The sequence below is a fragment of the Podarcis raffonei genome, chromosome 3 (genome assembly GCF_027172205.1).
Source record: "Podarcis raffonei isolate rPodRaf1 chromosome 3, rPodRaf1.pri, whole genome shotgun sequence".
Taxonomy (NCBI): Eukaryota; Metazoa; Chordata; class Lepidosauria; order Squamata; family Lacertidae; genus Podarcis; species Podarcis raffonei.
The window spans coordinates 23,951,496-23,967,292 of NC_070604.1; the positions used below are offsets into that span (position 1 = coordinate 23,951,496).

Here is a 15,797-nt window from a genome sequence, read left to right on the forward strand (position 1 = left end):
AGTGCCTGGCGTGCTCTGGTCCATGGGGTCACTCACGAAGAGTCGGACACGACTAAACGACTAAACAACAACCACCCAACCACTGTGCTTTTTATGGGTTAGTCCATTTCCGGGCTCAATTTAGAGTACTGGTTGTAAACTATAAAGACCCAAAGAGCTTAGCACTATGCTGCCTGAAAGATCACTTACTCCTACAAAATGCCTGCCTGAACATAAAGAATCTCTTTGGCATCTCTGCTAAGGGTGCCCTCACCAAATGAAATGAGATGGGTGATAAAGGAGATGACCTTTTTGGTAACGGTGGATCTCTGCTTTGGAACAACCTCACCAGAGAAGATTGCCTGGTGGCTGCTTTATTGTCCTAGATTATTATTATTATTATTATTATTATTATTATTATTATTATTATTATTAACTCATCCGGGTTTTCCTAGTAAATTATATTATGCTGCCTCTAAGCAAGGCCATCTACGGCTACTTTGTTTCAAGCCAACCAGGGAAAGCCTACATTGTATTATATCCTAAAGCTACATTCTAACAAGGCCCGTGCTACACAGTGGCTAGATCTAGAAACGTTTCAGTTAAATGCATTGCAAACTTTGTATGAGAAATCGGGTAGGCAAAAATGGAACTCTACAGCGCCATCTGGTGTCACAGTGTTAGAATGCATAAACAACACATATAAAGCACTGTTTCTTTGCTAATATAGCTGAGTCCAGTGTGTCTCACTTCTTGCCCCCCCCCCCATTGCACGGGAAGAAATGAGAGCAAAGCATATCTCTGCCCTGGGATCAGTCTGTTATTGAATGATGCATATGGTGAAATACATTAACATATTCCCCAGAGGGAAAAAAGAAAATAAATAACATTGCAAGGGGTTGGACTAAATGACCATTGAGGTCCCTTCCAACTCTACAATTATATGCTTCTATGATTTTAAGTGCCATGTAGCACTATGAAAATGTATGGTGCCCTTTCCTCTAGTAAACTGATGACATCATCACACATCCATTTTCCTCTGACTATGTAGCAGATATTTCAGGCCTAAGCTGGTCCAAACTCTCATATCATTAATCTGAAACGGCACCATGCAGAACTATGTATTCATTACACAAATACAATTAATAGACTAGACTTCCCTCTTTCTGTCTGTAGGTGTAATTTAATAACAGTTCTCAATTCAATCAACAGTGGGGGGACTACAGAAACAATCAAAGATGACCTATATATAATAATTATTGCTAATAAAACTAAATTTGATTGTGATCTTATGGCATCTAGAAAGAACCCAAAGGAGCACAGTTGCAGAGCAAGTATATCAATAGATCAAGCAGAATGTGCTCTGCTTACCATACTGTTGAATTTTTTTAATGAATGTAACAAAAATCAATCAATGAGTACAATTAAGCAACTACATTACTGTACTTGCAAATTCAAAGGCGTACTTTCAATTTTTATTCCCCCCCCCATGCAAATAGTGTTACTGTTACCAGCCCCTTTCACACAACAATTTATGTGCAATCAGCACACATGGAGAGGGTTATGAGACTATCTGCTGGATCCATCCCCTGTGTTTCAACTGCGGATATTCTGCACAAAGCCTGTGGACAAGTGTCTATTCAATCTGTAGCCAACATTTTTGCAGGGTAGAGCTTGTAGGCACAGCTTGACCATATGCATGTTCTGTGGTTCAAATCAGTTATACATGGGAAGATTGAGGATGGCACCAACAGACACATTGTCATTCTTCCTTCATAGGTTGTACACTGAATTGCCATGTGAAAAGTGCTGCTGTTGTTCAATTACAGTTTGCATCCAGGCTAAGCTGGTTTGGTTTCAATGGGAAATAAGCTCAATTAATTTAGTGTGAACCTTATATTCTCAACAACAAATGGCTATTTTGCAGTCTGATCCTTTGCATGTTAGAACTAAGTCTTTCTGAGCAGTGGGACTCACGTTTATATAATGATGGAAACTGTAGTCCAATGACACCTGATATAAGGGTACCATATTGGATACTCCTGGTGTCAATTCTATCAGCTGCTTCTGCTTCCTGTTACTGCTCTGGCATCAGTGTTAAAATGTGGTTCAGAAATCTAGATGCCACTTTTGCAAAAAGAACTGGTGTGTATACCAAGAAGCATTAGTCTTGTTTAGTGCCAGTCTCCTGGCAGCCCCAAGATCACTGGAAGAGTGGGATATAAGGTCAATAAATAACACAAACACACACACACACACGGCTGAGGAAGCTGCAGATGTCTGTATAATACTTCCCTATAGCAGTCTAAGCTGTTCTCTATGAACCAACATATACTAAGAAACCCAGGGAGTCACTGGCCATAAAATGAATAAATAGGTACAAAGTTGTTGTTTTTTATTTTTGTTTTAACTGTTTTATTATATTCTACTCCAGCCAGGCTGATGGGAGTGTTAATCCAAAACATCTGGAGGGTAGTGAAGGCTGTTCTATTAGTTATAGTCCCCCCTTCACCCTCCACCTACCCCACATCTCAGGGCATAATAATCCATTTCCAGGGCATGGAATGCATGGACCTGGATTCTCCAATACATAAATTCACTTTTCAGTAAGAATTTCCTCAAATGGATGGCAGGAGGGAGGAAAGGAGAAAGAAATCCTTAACATCTGCAGCTAACCTGTTTCGACTTGGCACCGATGTGTGAAACTGTCTGGCATCTTGGTCTCTTATGAAGCCTGTCTAAAATCATGTCATGCTAGGCTGCTAACATTCTGAAACCCGGGCGATGAAATGGCAGTTTCAGACTGCATGCGAGTGGCAGAATCAGAAAGAGACAGATGGCCTGCCCCAAGGCTCTCTACTAGGCACAAAATTGTTTGCCTTGCATGTAAACAATGCAAAAGAAACTAGGTTTCATATAAATGTATGTGGGTGGCATCTTTTTTTTCATCCCAATACTTGAGCATGGCTGTCATTACCTGTCATAGGCATGGAGGGAAAATCTTGTCATAGACATGGAGGGTTTGACTTGCTTTTAAAATAAACAAACTTCCACTGATTATATATTGAAAATCGACTCTGCCCACAGTCAGCATAAATATATGAAAGGATTCAAGAAAACTCATGCTCTACCAAATGGCCCATGCACCCTATTTGCCTCCATGTGCTGGGAATGAGCACTGACCATTGGCCATATTGGCTGAAGCTGATGGGAGCTGGACCCAACAATGTCTGCAGTGCCACATATTAATTGCCCTATTCTTAGGAGCGAGGCAAAATTGCCCCCTTGCCACCAAAGGCAGAAAGCATAACCAAAATTTTGTGACCCCTTAATGAGTTATGAGTTATTTTACTATCAGGGTTTTAAAAAAATAATTGTCTTTGATCTATTTTGATACTTTTTTCCCTTTTCTGTTCAATATTATTGAGGCTAACAATGTTTTGTTTTTATTTGAAGCCTGACAGCTCTCCATAATCAATACACAATATTGCTATCATCATTACTAATATTATCAAGAACTAAATGTACACTAATTTCCTTTGATTGTTGCATTATCATATGACCTAAAATAAACAGTAGGAAAGATTAACATAATCAGAGTGCTGTTTATCAGAGTGCAGACAGTATCCTGAAGAAAAACTGAAACCGATTATCCCAACTAATTTAAACTGACTGAAAACAAATCTTTGCCCATAGTCAGAGGTGAATATGCATGAGTTATGGAAATCCTTACATTAATATAGACACAGAGAATATGACTTGGCACACATTTTCTTCTGTTTTTGCTGTGTGCAAGACAAATACCTAGAATAAAATATATCTCCAAGGTACTTCTGATACCAGAGGCGAAAAGCTGCTTCACAGAACGAAACATTTTCAGTGCAAATGCACACAGATTCATCTGATATCACAAACTCTTTTTAAAATGTTGGTACTGATATAATTTATAAGAAACTTATTTAAGGAGAGGGGGGATACTCTTTTTTCCCTTTTTTTAAAAAGAAAGTTATACTACCAAGTTCCACTGCTAGCTATGCTACAGTGGATGCTGAAATTTGGTGAATTCAGATAATCCCAAGTGAATTCTGTGTATGTCAGAAAATTCAGATATGCTGCCAAAAATTGTCACAGGCGTATAAATACGGTTGTCAGTATCCACTTGTTTATGCTACATATAATGTGCATTCTGAGATTGCTGGGATTGTCAGCATTCAGCCCAAGTGGTACCTGCAGCGTGGAGCGCTCCTGTTCAGGTTGCCAGCAAACAACCCCTCCTTATTCTCTGCCTCTGCCCACTCCATGTTCCCCCATCCTATTTACTGCCAACCCAGGAACAGTTAGCCAACATTCCAGGCCCAATATGCATAGTCAGTCCTCATGAGCTGCTTTAAGGTGTATGGAAGGGAGCTCACAGTAGTTGCCTCTACTTGATTTGGGGGCATTCCCCTTCCCTCTCAGTCCTCTGCAGAACAGCTCGCTCCATTCAACAGGGTGCTCAACCCTTAGACGTTTGGAGGGGCTGTGGTGCCAGGAGGAAGGGCAGGATATCGTCAGCTTCCCACCAGCCCTGTATGCTATTCTAGTGGTTTGTTTTGAATTAATTTTATAATGAATGATGTTAGAATGTTGTGTTGTACTGTTGTATTGTTGTTAGCCGCCCTGAGCCCAGCTTCGGCTGGAGAGGGCGGGATATAAATAAAATTTATTATTATTAGATCCACTTGTTTATAACTGTATTTATTTTTAAATTTATTCTGCCTTTCTGACCCAAAGGGATGTCTCAGTGTAGCTTAAAATAAGTCAACAACCTGAAAATACATTATAAAACAAACATAAAGTTGACTTTGGAAAATTGGGACATGCAACTCCCTAGCCAAAATCTTTTGGACACACCCCATTTGTTAAAGCAGACTTCCTCAACCTCAGCCCTCCAGATGTTTTGGAACTACAGTTCCCAGCATCCCTGACCACTGGTCCTGCTAGCTAGGGATCATGGGAGTTGTAGGCCAAAAACATTTAGAGGGCCGAGGTTGAGGAAGCCTGTGTTAAAGTATTGATAGCTAAAAAAACCAGCTGATTAACAATTCACAGAAATGGGTTAAGCAAGAAATTCATGGTGAGAGGCCTCATATCTTTAAATTTTCCATATACATATTTGTGTGTTTGCTGTTTGTGTATCTTTCAGGCCTACTGACAGTATTCCATCAATTACTTCATTGGACTATGTCTGCGCGCGCACACACACACACACACACACACACAGTACTTGTCTGTATTATTACACTCTTCTAATGAAGATGCTTAAGTAGTCCTCAAAGGTGGCTTTCCAAAAGCCAATTCACATGTTACCAAACTATCGTAAGAAAGCCATTCCTGACTAGGAACTAGAATGAAACCTGTGAATAAGACATCTGCTGATGTGACTAAAGTGTAACTTGCTGCATATATGTATATGAGGAAGTCATGACAACATGGCTAAGGGGATTTGTACAGAGCTTATGTAACTGTAGCTTGAGTAGATCTGTCCACTGTAGAGAGAGGTAATATGATAGCCTCATCATAGAGCCAGGTCACAGCTCAGCCCATATTTACAATGTTATCATATGACTGAGCTTGCAATCCACTATTATTCCCTGTTTCGTTTTTCCACAATTGTCACATGTAAAACTTCATAAATCCATTCAAACAACATACTTAAACCTCCAGTTTGGTGTGTGAAGCAGCACTAACTGTTGCTAAAACAAATTTCCAATCTCTTCCAGTCAGACCTGTTGTGCAGTGACAAATACGGGTTGTGCTCTACATACCAGTTTCGGGAACTGAACCAGGGCCCTCAGTCTGAGACTACTTTTTGAGGTGTTGATGTGTGAAAGATGTGGCTTGCAGTCCTTATTTTGCTTTATAGGAACAGCTAGTGAACTGTTTTCTATTTGCAGGAGTAACACAAAAACATTTGTTAGAAGCCCCAGAATTTGCTTGGCATACATGGTTTATGCTAAAGCAGGCAAAGATTTCAGGCAAAGCTGCAAATAGGGCACACCTTTATTTAACAGATCATTAAGCCAAGAATCACTCTATCCCACAGCAGCTGCAACAATCCCATAGTCTCTAACCAGTCAGGAGAGTAATGTGCTACACTGAGAATCACTTCCAGAAATGACACCACACCTGGCCCTCCTATGGACTGAAAAGTAGAGTCCCAGTGGTTAGTAAAGTTTGCATGGAATAGTGAAAGCAGCAGGACTCCTTCAGTTAGAGTAGGAAGAGGGAACCAAAACAGTAGGGGACAGAAGAATGTGTTTGAAGCAAACTGGAAGTATAGCACAAATACTGAGCAAAAAAAACCAGAGTAGCGACAAATGAAGTTGGGCTTCTGGAAATTATCCAAAGATGGCAAATATTAAAAAGCGAGAAACAAAACACAAAGGAGTGAAGGCTAAACTATCTTAGGAAATAGCTACAAATTAAAACACCTGCAGCATGGCCTAGATGAAGCCATCAGGAAATAAACACCACTGCAAAGAAACTATTTGTGAGCAGCAGAACTCTCAAGAAATGGCTCAGTAGGGTTGTGATCAGCAGATACATTAGTAGGCCCTAAGGTAGCAAGCCTTCAAAATAAGCAGAGCATTAAAAGGAAATACTTCCAAACAGGTAGAGAACAAACTTGAAAAGCTCATTACAGTTAAACGGAAAAAGATAATGCCTTTGGAAAAGGTAGCAGATGCTTAATGAAGCATAGAAGAGAAATCCTAGTTGGCTCTGCTGATTTGTATATGAGTAAGAACACAAGATGGCCATTCAGGATAAAGCCCAATTGATGCCAGGTTTCTGAATATTCATTCCTTTTTCCCAATCTTGTAATGCAAGGTAATATTACTAAATGCTTTTTTGAAAATTATGTAAACATAGTTCCCCCCCATGACCTTTGAGGAATTTATTTTCTCCGAGAGGGCGTTATCTTTGGGGGGGGTTTTCAGATTGCATGTTCCTTCATTTTTACACTTGAACCACATAGTTTTATTGGATTTAATAAAGACAGTAGGGTCTCTGCAAAATTATATGAAAAACTGAAACAATATCTCTAATACCCCAGAATTAGATGTTGAATAATGCTTTAGATTGAGAAATGGTGGGAGGCAGGACACAGTTTTCTATCACCCTGAAGGCAAGTGTAGTCTTGGAAATATGCTTTCAAGCTGAGTGTAAGGTATCCACTCACACTCAGCAGTGTAGTTAACACATTGGACGTTTGTCCCCCCACCCACCCAAAAGTTTTGCCATTTTGAATGGAAATGGGTGAGACGTGTGATAGACCTTGCTATGGAAGTATTTGGTCACTGTATTCGAGGCCAGGAAGGAGTTTTATCTGCAGACAAATTGGGCCTATTCAGGAGGTTTTGCCAACCTCATAGCAATTGTCACAACTTATTGGCAGAAAAGGGCACTGGGTTGGACTCTAAGTCTGAAAAAGGGGGTGGCTCAGAGTAGTACCTCTAGTACATTGGTCAGTTTTTCAGGATCCCTTGTTAAAGGGGTCCAGGGGGATGTATTCTGTCCAATGCCCAAACAGGCATTTTATGGGAAGTTATTTTGGGCCATAAAACTTCCCAATATGGTGTCCTGGAGGGATTACCTAGAATTGATTTGCGTCATAAAGGTAAAGGGACCCCTGACCGTTAGGTCCAGTTGTGGACGACTCTGGGGTTACGGCGCTCATCTCACTTTATTGGCCGAGGGAGCCGGCATACAGCTTCCGGGTCATGTGGCCAGCATGACTAAGCCGCTTCTGGTGAACCAGAGCAGCGCACGGAAACGCCGTTTACCTTCCCGCCGGAGCGGTACCTATTTATCTACTTGCACTTTGACGTGCTTTCAAACTGCTAGGTTGGCAGGAGCAGGGACCGAGCAACGGGAGCTCACCCTGTCACGAGGATTCGAACCGCCGACCTTCTGATTGGCAAGTCCTAGGCTCTGTGGTTTAACCCACAGCACCACCTGCATCCCTGATTTGCATCATACGGCAATCCTAAAACCTAGGATCAACCATAAAGGAATAATCACCCAGCAGACAGGCTGGGTGATTCAGGATACACATCCAATGCCTATGCCAAATCCTACTGACATCTGTAATCAATAAAGTTGTGGCCATTTGATCCCATGCTATTGGTCTTGTCATTCTTTTTTCCTTTGCACACCCCATGCCCTGATGGCCCAGGCTCACAGTGCCTGATCCAGCAAACCTTCTACCAAATATACAGGAATGGTACTTCAAGGACAATGAAAAGATAATAGTCCTCTAACCTCATTCAGAAGTGAATCAAGTTGTCTTTCATGTTATGAAACTGCCAATTTTTATTAGATTTTTTGTTCCCCTTTTCAACTTGATACACTTGCAGCACACTAGGGACTATTTTTGAAATAGGTTTCTCATCTCAACAAAGCACAGCAGATTTCCCATTTTACTAAGAAAGTAGAGCACTGGGAAAGATGAATGATGGAAGCTTGCAAAACAAACAGAGGAATTAACCAGGATATGGGTAAAACTGAGATGGGGAAATGTATTGCAAGAGACAAAGGTAATGCTAAAAGCCATACAATGCAGCGATAAACGGATTGCCCTTTCCCTACTGCAGTAAACATGTGTGACAACCAGAATGGGCTTAAAGGGTCATAGCTTGATTAATAACAAATCTGCAAAAGGCAGAGAAAGAGCTGCTTAATAGTGTAGGCAGTGCAAATTAAGCCAACTAACAAACTGCCAAATGGCTGTGAAAGGGCAGATCTACCTGGCAGCCAGTTGGCCTGATCCTGCAGAGGAGCCAAGGGGGCAGCCCCACCAGATCAGTTGGCATTCATTGAGGTATGTCCTACAGCCTGAAGGGGTGTCCAAGTTGTAATGCACCTTAGCCAGTCAGCATTGACATGGGTTGGAACCATGCCTCACCTTACAGGTGCCCCCCAGCACACCTGTGATTTCCTGTACACATGTCTTGCCAGCCATGGCCAAAATCAATCAGTCAAATTACAGCCTAAGATGCGCAGCATGGAACAGGTGAAAAAAAGAGGGGTCTACCAATCAGGGAACCCCTAAAAACCCCCTACTCAGTCCTGCAACTACTAGGCAAAGGCCACACTGATCAGTGAGAGGGGGCACAGCACCAGAGAAGACTGACTAGGGAACAAGTGGATAGTGGTGCCTTACATAGTAGTGCTGACTCTCCCTCCCATCACAGTTTTTCGAACATCGGGACAAGAATATGCTCCCCGCAAAATGATCTCAATTTTAGAGTCACATGGAGAGCAGCAAATTCCTTGCCTGCCAAACATGGTAGACTTGCATGTGCAGCAAAAAAATAAATAAAAAATACAGATACATCTCCATTGGTTTCAATCCTTTTTTTTTTTTTTTTTTGCCTAGCAAAAGGTTCTCAAACTGAAATCTGCTGAAACTACTGGTGATTCACAACGTTCATTTGTGCGGTCTGCGGAAAGGATAATCACCATACATCCAAGTACAGAAGGCGGATGAATCCTGAATTTGACCTGAGGCTTCATATGGCAAATGTTATACCCAACTTCACAGAACTTTGCTCACAAGAAAAGGAACATCCAAGAAGCATTGCTACAGTTATTAAAATGTGAGTTATGCAGAAAAAAACAACAAAAATTCATTCCACTGAGATTCTCATAATTTGTCAAGTCATAAACTGGCTTATCTTCAGATCGTATAAATCTTTCGCCTTTTACTCAGAATTTGTCAAGTGATCTATAGGGGAAACGAGTTTTGAAACCACACTTCTAGTCCTTACTTCCCACATGTGAGAACTTCTTGAATTGACAGGCATACATTCCAAAACCTATCTCTGTGACACCACAGGAGATTTGAGAAATAAAGCAAAATGAAAAACATTTACTGAGGACAAGTACTGATATTCTAAATATTTCTACAGAAGCAGCAAACATATGAGCATGAAATTATATTCCCCACCTTGTCACAACTTTACTACTCTCTTGATTGGCAACACACTTGATGAATGATCCAATTTGAAATAAAAATTATTATTTAAAACACATTTAGTTACAGTAGAAACCTTACACTAATTTTATGAATTATTGAAATTATATCACCTTTGTCTCTTTAGAACTTTGATCTTGCAGAAATTCTTCTCTTATGTTGTGTCACACATGCGAGTTTAACACACATATTATTTATTTATTTCAGTTATTTATAGTCAGCCCTTATGGATTCAGATCCTTCCATCTTATTTATCATAAAACCATGATCTTTAAACAAATTGCTTCCTACAGACGGACTCAGTAAAAATAAAAAAATACTGATTATTAAATTATTTTAGCCATGTTAATGAACCAAAATGTCTGTTATTGCATGCAAACCAGTTAGACTTTGGGGTGTTGAAACCAATTATTCAAGTTTATTATACATTTTGATATTAGGACCAAAAAGTACTGGAATGGAAAATACAAAATACTAACTTTAATTTCCATTATTACCATGCCTCACAAGAGACAGAAATAATGAACAAAACAATGAATAAAGATATTTTCCCCCTCTGTATTTTTTATTATTATATTGGATTTGATAGCAAACCCACACAATTTGCAGTCAATACTGTTCAAATGCCACTTACACTGCTGTAGTTTATCAAAGTAAAAACTAGCGGACAATAAATTACAGCATGCTCTTTTTTAAAAAAAGAAAAGAAAAAATGTTCTTTTTAAAAAAGCAAGCAAGCCTCAATTAACTCTATGTAATCATTTGAAAGCCTACAAAGTGAGGAAGCATACCTTTCCTGGATCAAGTGTTGTTATAACCCACACACAATGTGCATTGTCCTCATACTGAACGGGATAATTGGGCGATGTGATGATACCACTTGGTCCACGGAGGTTGGAACCACATGTTCTAGCTAGAAGCATAAAAAGCATCAAAGCAGTGGGTAAGCTTCAGACATGGAGATTTATTTCAAGGCAAATTGGCAAACAAAATTAAAAGAAGAAAACCGACTGCCACCACCTACCAAGGGCAGGTGTACAACGTACCTCTTAATAACATTGACATCAGTGGCAAAATTCATAATGATTCTAGTGGCAGTGAAACAGTGGATAGCAAAATGCATGCATTTCACACAGATTTTTGTTTGTTTTCAAAACTATTAGGTGATGGGGATGATTTTGTAGAATGAATGAGTACTTCAGCTTCCTCAACATAGTGGCTGCCACATGTTTTGGGCTACAACTATCATCAGCCTCAGCCAGCATGGCAAAAGGTCAAGGATTATGGGATCTGCAGTCCAAGAACACCTGAGAACATTTGGTTGGGTGAGGCTGGTGTGTGTGTGTGTGTGTGTGTGTGTGTTTTCTTGTTGCGCATACTCCACATCTTCTCCATTCATTGCTATATTTTTGTTGCAATGATGCTTCATTTTCAGAACAATCTAAAGACAATATGTAATAGAGCACAACACAAATGTATTTATATTATCCCTGCTTGGAGACCTATGCCTGGTTATAAATATGGAGTATTTCAGAAGCTTACATACATTTTAATTAAATACGCAAACTGAGCAAGTCTTTTTCTACATGGTGAGACATTTATTTAAAAGCATTTCTAAACTGCTTAATATTTAAGATTATCTAAGTGTTTTACAAAAATACATCTTAAAAACGATAAAATGGTATCCTAAAAGACAGGGAGGATTCATGTACAATAGGGATATATCATTATTAGGAGGCAAAACTTAACTGATTGGTGTGTTTTTTTCAGAAGAAAAAAGTAAACATGAAAGAAAATCTTAATTTCACAAGCTGCTTTTGTTTCTCACATCCAAGTCTTGTGAATGTGCTAACAATACACTGACATTGCATCACACTCTGTTCAGGTTCAAACCCTCTAAAAATAAATTTTAGGACACACATACTGATAAACAATCTGGCCATATGTTGAAATTGGCACAAATTTCTTTTTTCCAAAACCACAAGATTACTCTTCTTTTTGACTTCAACTTTTAATTTTAATTTTATTTATCTATAAGCATTTCTAAACTGCTTAATATTTAAAAGTCTCTAAGTGTTTTACAGAAATATGACATAAATACAATAAAACTGTACGAGGTGGCATGTCCCATTTCACCAGTTGAGGTGAAACAGAAAGCACCACCACTGAGAACTAAATTGCTGGCTTGTGTGTTTGAGCCTGTGTGGTCATAGATAAAGTGGTACACAGTAATGATAACTGGGAGACAGAGAAGAACAAGGAGCGGGGGGGGGGGGGGATGGTCTAGAGATATTGAAGGACATTAGAAGAAACAAAAGGTTGATCTTTCCACATGGTAATTAGTCATAATGGAAACATAGAGGAAGGGACGAGAAGGCAGCTGTTATAGGGGGAAAGAAGTGAATGTAGAAGGAGCAGGAAGGACAGATAAAAAAAAATTGGTAGTTTTGCAGGAACAAGCTATGAGTTGTATAAAAGGGATAGAGAAACAACAGCTTAATAAAAAATACTTGAGTAAAAAATGGAGGTGTGGGGAGGAAGATATATAATAAATAGCCACCTTGAATTCTGCCTTGAATGGGGAGGCTGAATTACAAATTCCTTGCCACAAGGAAATCACCGTAGCAAAGAATTTACAATTTCCAAAGAGAGATTAGATCTCAATTAAAAATGATGGCACTGGTTACCAGCTCATCATGCCAAACTGCACCTCTGCCCATCACTTTTTGACTGGCTCTGCCCTTGAACCACTATTTTGTGACTGAGTGGGCCTCAGTAATTTTCATCTTTTTCAAATGTGTCCAAGGAGTTGAAAATTTTAGAATCCCCAATCTGTCCACATACAGTTTTTCCAGGTCATGTGGCCAGCATGACTAAGCTGCTTCTGGCAAACCAGAGCAGTGCACGGAAACACCGTTTACCTTCCCACCAGAGCGGTACCTATTTATCTACTTGCACTTTGATGTGCTTTTGAACTGCTAGGTTGGCAGGAGCTGGGACCGAGCAACGGGAGCTCACCCCATCACGGGGATTCAAACCACCAACCTTCCGATCGGCAAGCCCTAGGCTCAGTGGTTTAGACCACAGCGTCACCTGCGTCCCCATATGATACCTAGCTGGGATCTATTTAAATGTGAATGCATATATTATCATAAACTGAAAATATGAGGTGATAAAAATGTGAGGAGTCTCAGTTATGCAAATGAGACTGCAATGTTATAATTAACAGCAATCTTACATCCATGTGTTTCCAATTGATAAATCTCATTTATTTTGTACAGTCATTTTGAACAAAGGATACCAGCATTATGTTGCCATACTTAATCCTCATTGATTACAGTGTGAAAGTTAGTACAGAACTACTTGATATGATTGTTATCCATTCTATATCAGTGCTGTACAGTGCACACTTTCAACGGACTACACCATATGCTTCTTAAAACATCCATGAATTGGACAATTTGAAACAAATGGTAAATTATCCATGGCTTCATTCATTCACATGAGTTTTATAACTGGCAGCTACTCACACTGTGAAGCTTTGTAATAGATGTTTTTGTGCTGTTTGTAAAGTATGCTCAATTAGAAAAAGCATCATGTCTATAATTACACAAAGTCGTGGCACTTGTTCAGGTGACAGCAAGATAGTAATATTGCTTCAATTTCTGTAAGTAATGAGCTGATGCAGCTTTTGGCTAACTTCTCTAGAATGAGATTGGCACAAATGCCAGAATCAAAAGCATAACTCAAGCCAAGAATCAATATTCTCCCTTGCAGTTTGTTTCCTTATAAGACCAAGAGGATGAATTAGATCAAGTCAGCTAATTACTTAAAGTGTTAGTGATCCTTCAGTGAAGATCAAAGTTGTAAAATAGTACTTATCTGTGATTTACATGGTAGAAACATATTCCCCCCCCCCCAAGTATAGCCTAAAAGAAAGTCAGAATGGATTAATTTTAAATTTTGGCATACTGTAACAGTTGTAATTATGAATATTGTCTTAGAACTGAAACACAGTAATTACTGACTGATATAAGACAGATCTTCCCTCTGAAGAACTGCATGATGCATCTCACTATATGGATAATATATGGATGCTGGTGTGTTGGTGACCACACACCTGGAGTAATAGTATGCATTCTATATCGTGTTTTCCTTGAAAGTGTTCCAGAAGCTACAGCTGTGCAGAATGCTGTGGCCAAGTTGTTGAGAGCACCAGGTGTACATATTTTGCACCTATATTAAAGGCATCACACTGCTGTCAGTCAGTCCCCCAGCCACATTCAAGAACTTGTTACCAATGTTCAAATCTGTGAATAACTTGGTTGTAGGTTGCCTGAAAGAATGCCTATCCCCATATAGCCCTGTAATACCACTTAGTTCACCTGGGAAACTTTTACTCATAGCCCTATAGAATTTTCTGCCACTGACACTGCACTCTGGAATGCCGTTCCCCTCTGCCTTCCATAAAGCATCATCTTTTCCTCACCCATAAGATTAGACCCCATTCTTACTGAATTCCTGTTTCTAATCTGTTCTTAGAATGCTGTTTTATGGGGGGAGGCTGTTACTGTTTAATTGTTTTTATACTGTATTTTTTTTGTGTGAAACACTTAAGAGACTTTTAAATATTAAGCAGTTTAGAAATGTTTTTAAACAAACAAACAAACAAATAAAAGTCAAACTAAACATTGTGCTCAGAATTCTTTTAAAAGTGCTTGGACCCACAAAGTCTTTGACACAATCTCAGTGTATTATTAGTACCTTCTTGAGACTTGGACATGAGAAACTGTTGCAGCTCGAGAAATTTGGGCTTTCTTTACTGTTTCCTCTTTTCTTCTTCTGAAAGATCTTTAGTCATGCTTTGCCACTAAATATAAATAGATGCCTATTGTACATGTACTCCCACCCTACTTCCCAAAATCCAGTCTACACGCCCCAGAATTAGACTGCAATTCTCATTGTCCTTAGCCACAGGCCACACTCACTAGGGCTGATGGGATCTGCTCCAGCAGTACAAAAGTGTAGCCAAAAGAAAGATGAACTGAAAAAAAATAGGCAGCAAATGACATACAGAAGGCCTGTAGATCTGTTTAGCAAAGTGTATACTGAATATGGAAAGGGGCACTAGAATCACTTCCTCTTTGGTTTAACATCTACGTGGAGCAGACATGTGCATGATCCTTGTTGCTCAAAATGTGTGTGTCTGGAAAGATTATGCATATCACATATGAGTCTTTGGCCCATACATAGGACAGTGTGGGCAAACAGCCCTGCAAACCTTCACAGTTCAAGTTTACATACTTTGTCAAACATGTCCATAATCTTAAAGGATGTTCAAAATAATAGAGAACCCAGATGAAGAGCAAGATTGGATAAGACCATTCATTCAATTTATGACACACTTCAACTGGTATGAGTAATTGCAGTGCCCTACCCTCTTCCCTCCAATGAACACTACTCACCACGGCATGTTGGCCTATGGTCACTCCAAGCAGCCAGCGTATCTGTCACCTTTTGACAAGTGATGCTTTTCGTACCTTGGAGCACATAATTGTCTTCACAGCTGAACTGAACACTAGCACCAACCCTGGGGAAAGGATTTAACAATACAGACAAGTTTCAGCTTTAGGTCAGTATACACTTAAGCTTCATTGCACAAACTAAACATTATTGTTGAACTCACTGGTAGGCATACAACCAATTTCATTTGTCATTTGATATACTCTGTAAGGGAAGTGTCCAGATTGTTAATAGTATCAGCTAGGAGGAATATAGGCTGCTTATAAAGTGGAAGAAA

At 39.6% G+C, this 15,797-nt stretch overlaps 1 protein-coding gene across 2 annotated transcripts in view; it reads right to left on the reverse strand.

Moving 5' to 3' along the window:
• Positions 1-15,797, reverse strand: part of CSMD1 (CUB and Sushi multiple domains 1) — a 949,519-nt gene that overhangs the window by 275,847 nt on the left and 657,875 nt on the right. For both annotated transcript variants that reach the window (XM_053380819.1, XM_053380818.1), the window contains exons 9-10: positions 15,463-15,587; positions 10,789-10,910 (exon numbers count right to left, since the gene is read on the reverse strand). In XM_053380819.1, the coding sequence (XP_053236794.1) occupies positions 10,789-10,910; positions 15,463-15,587 (247 nt within the window). The remainder of the gene's footprint in view (positions 1-10,788; positions 10,911-15,462; positions 15,588-15,797) is intronic.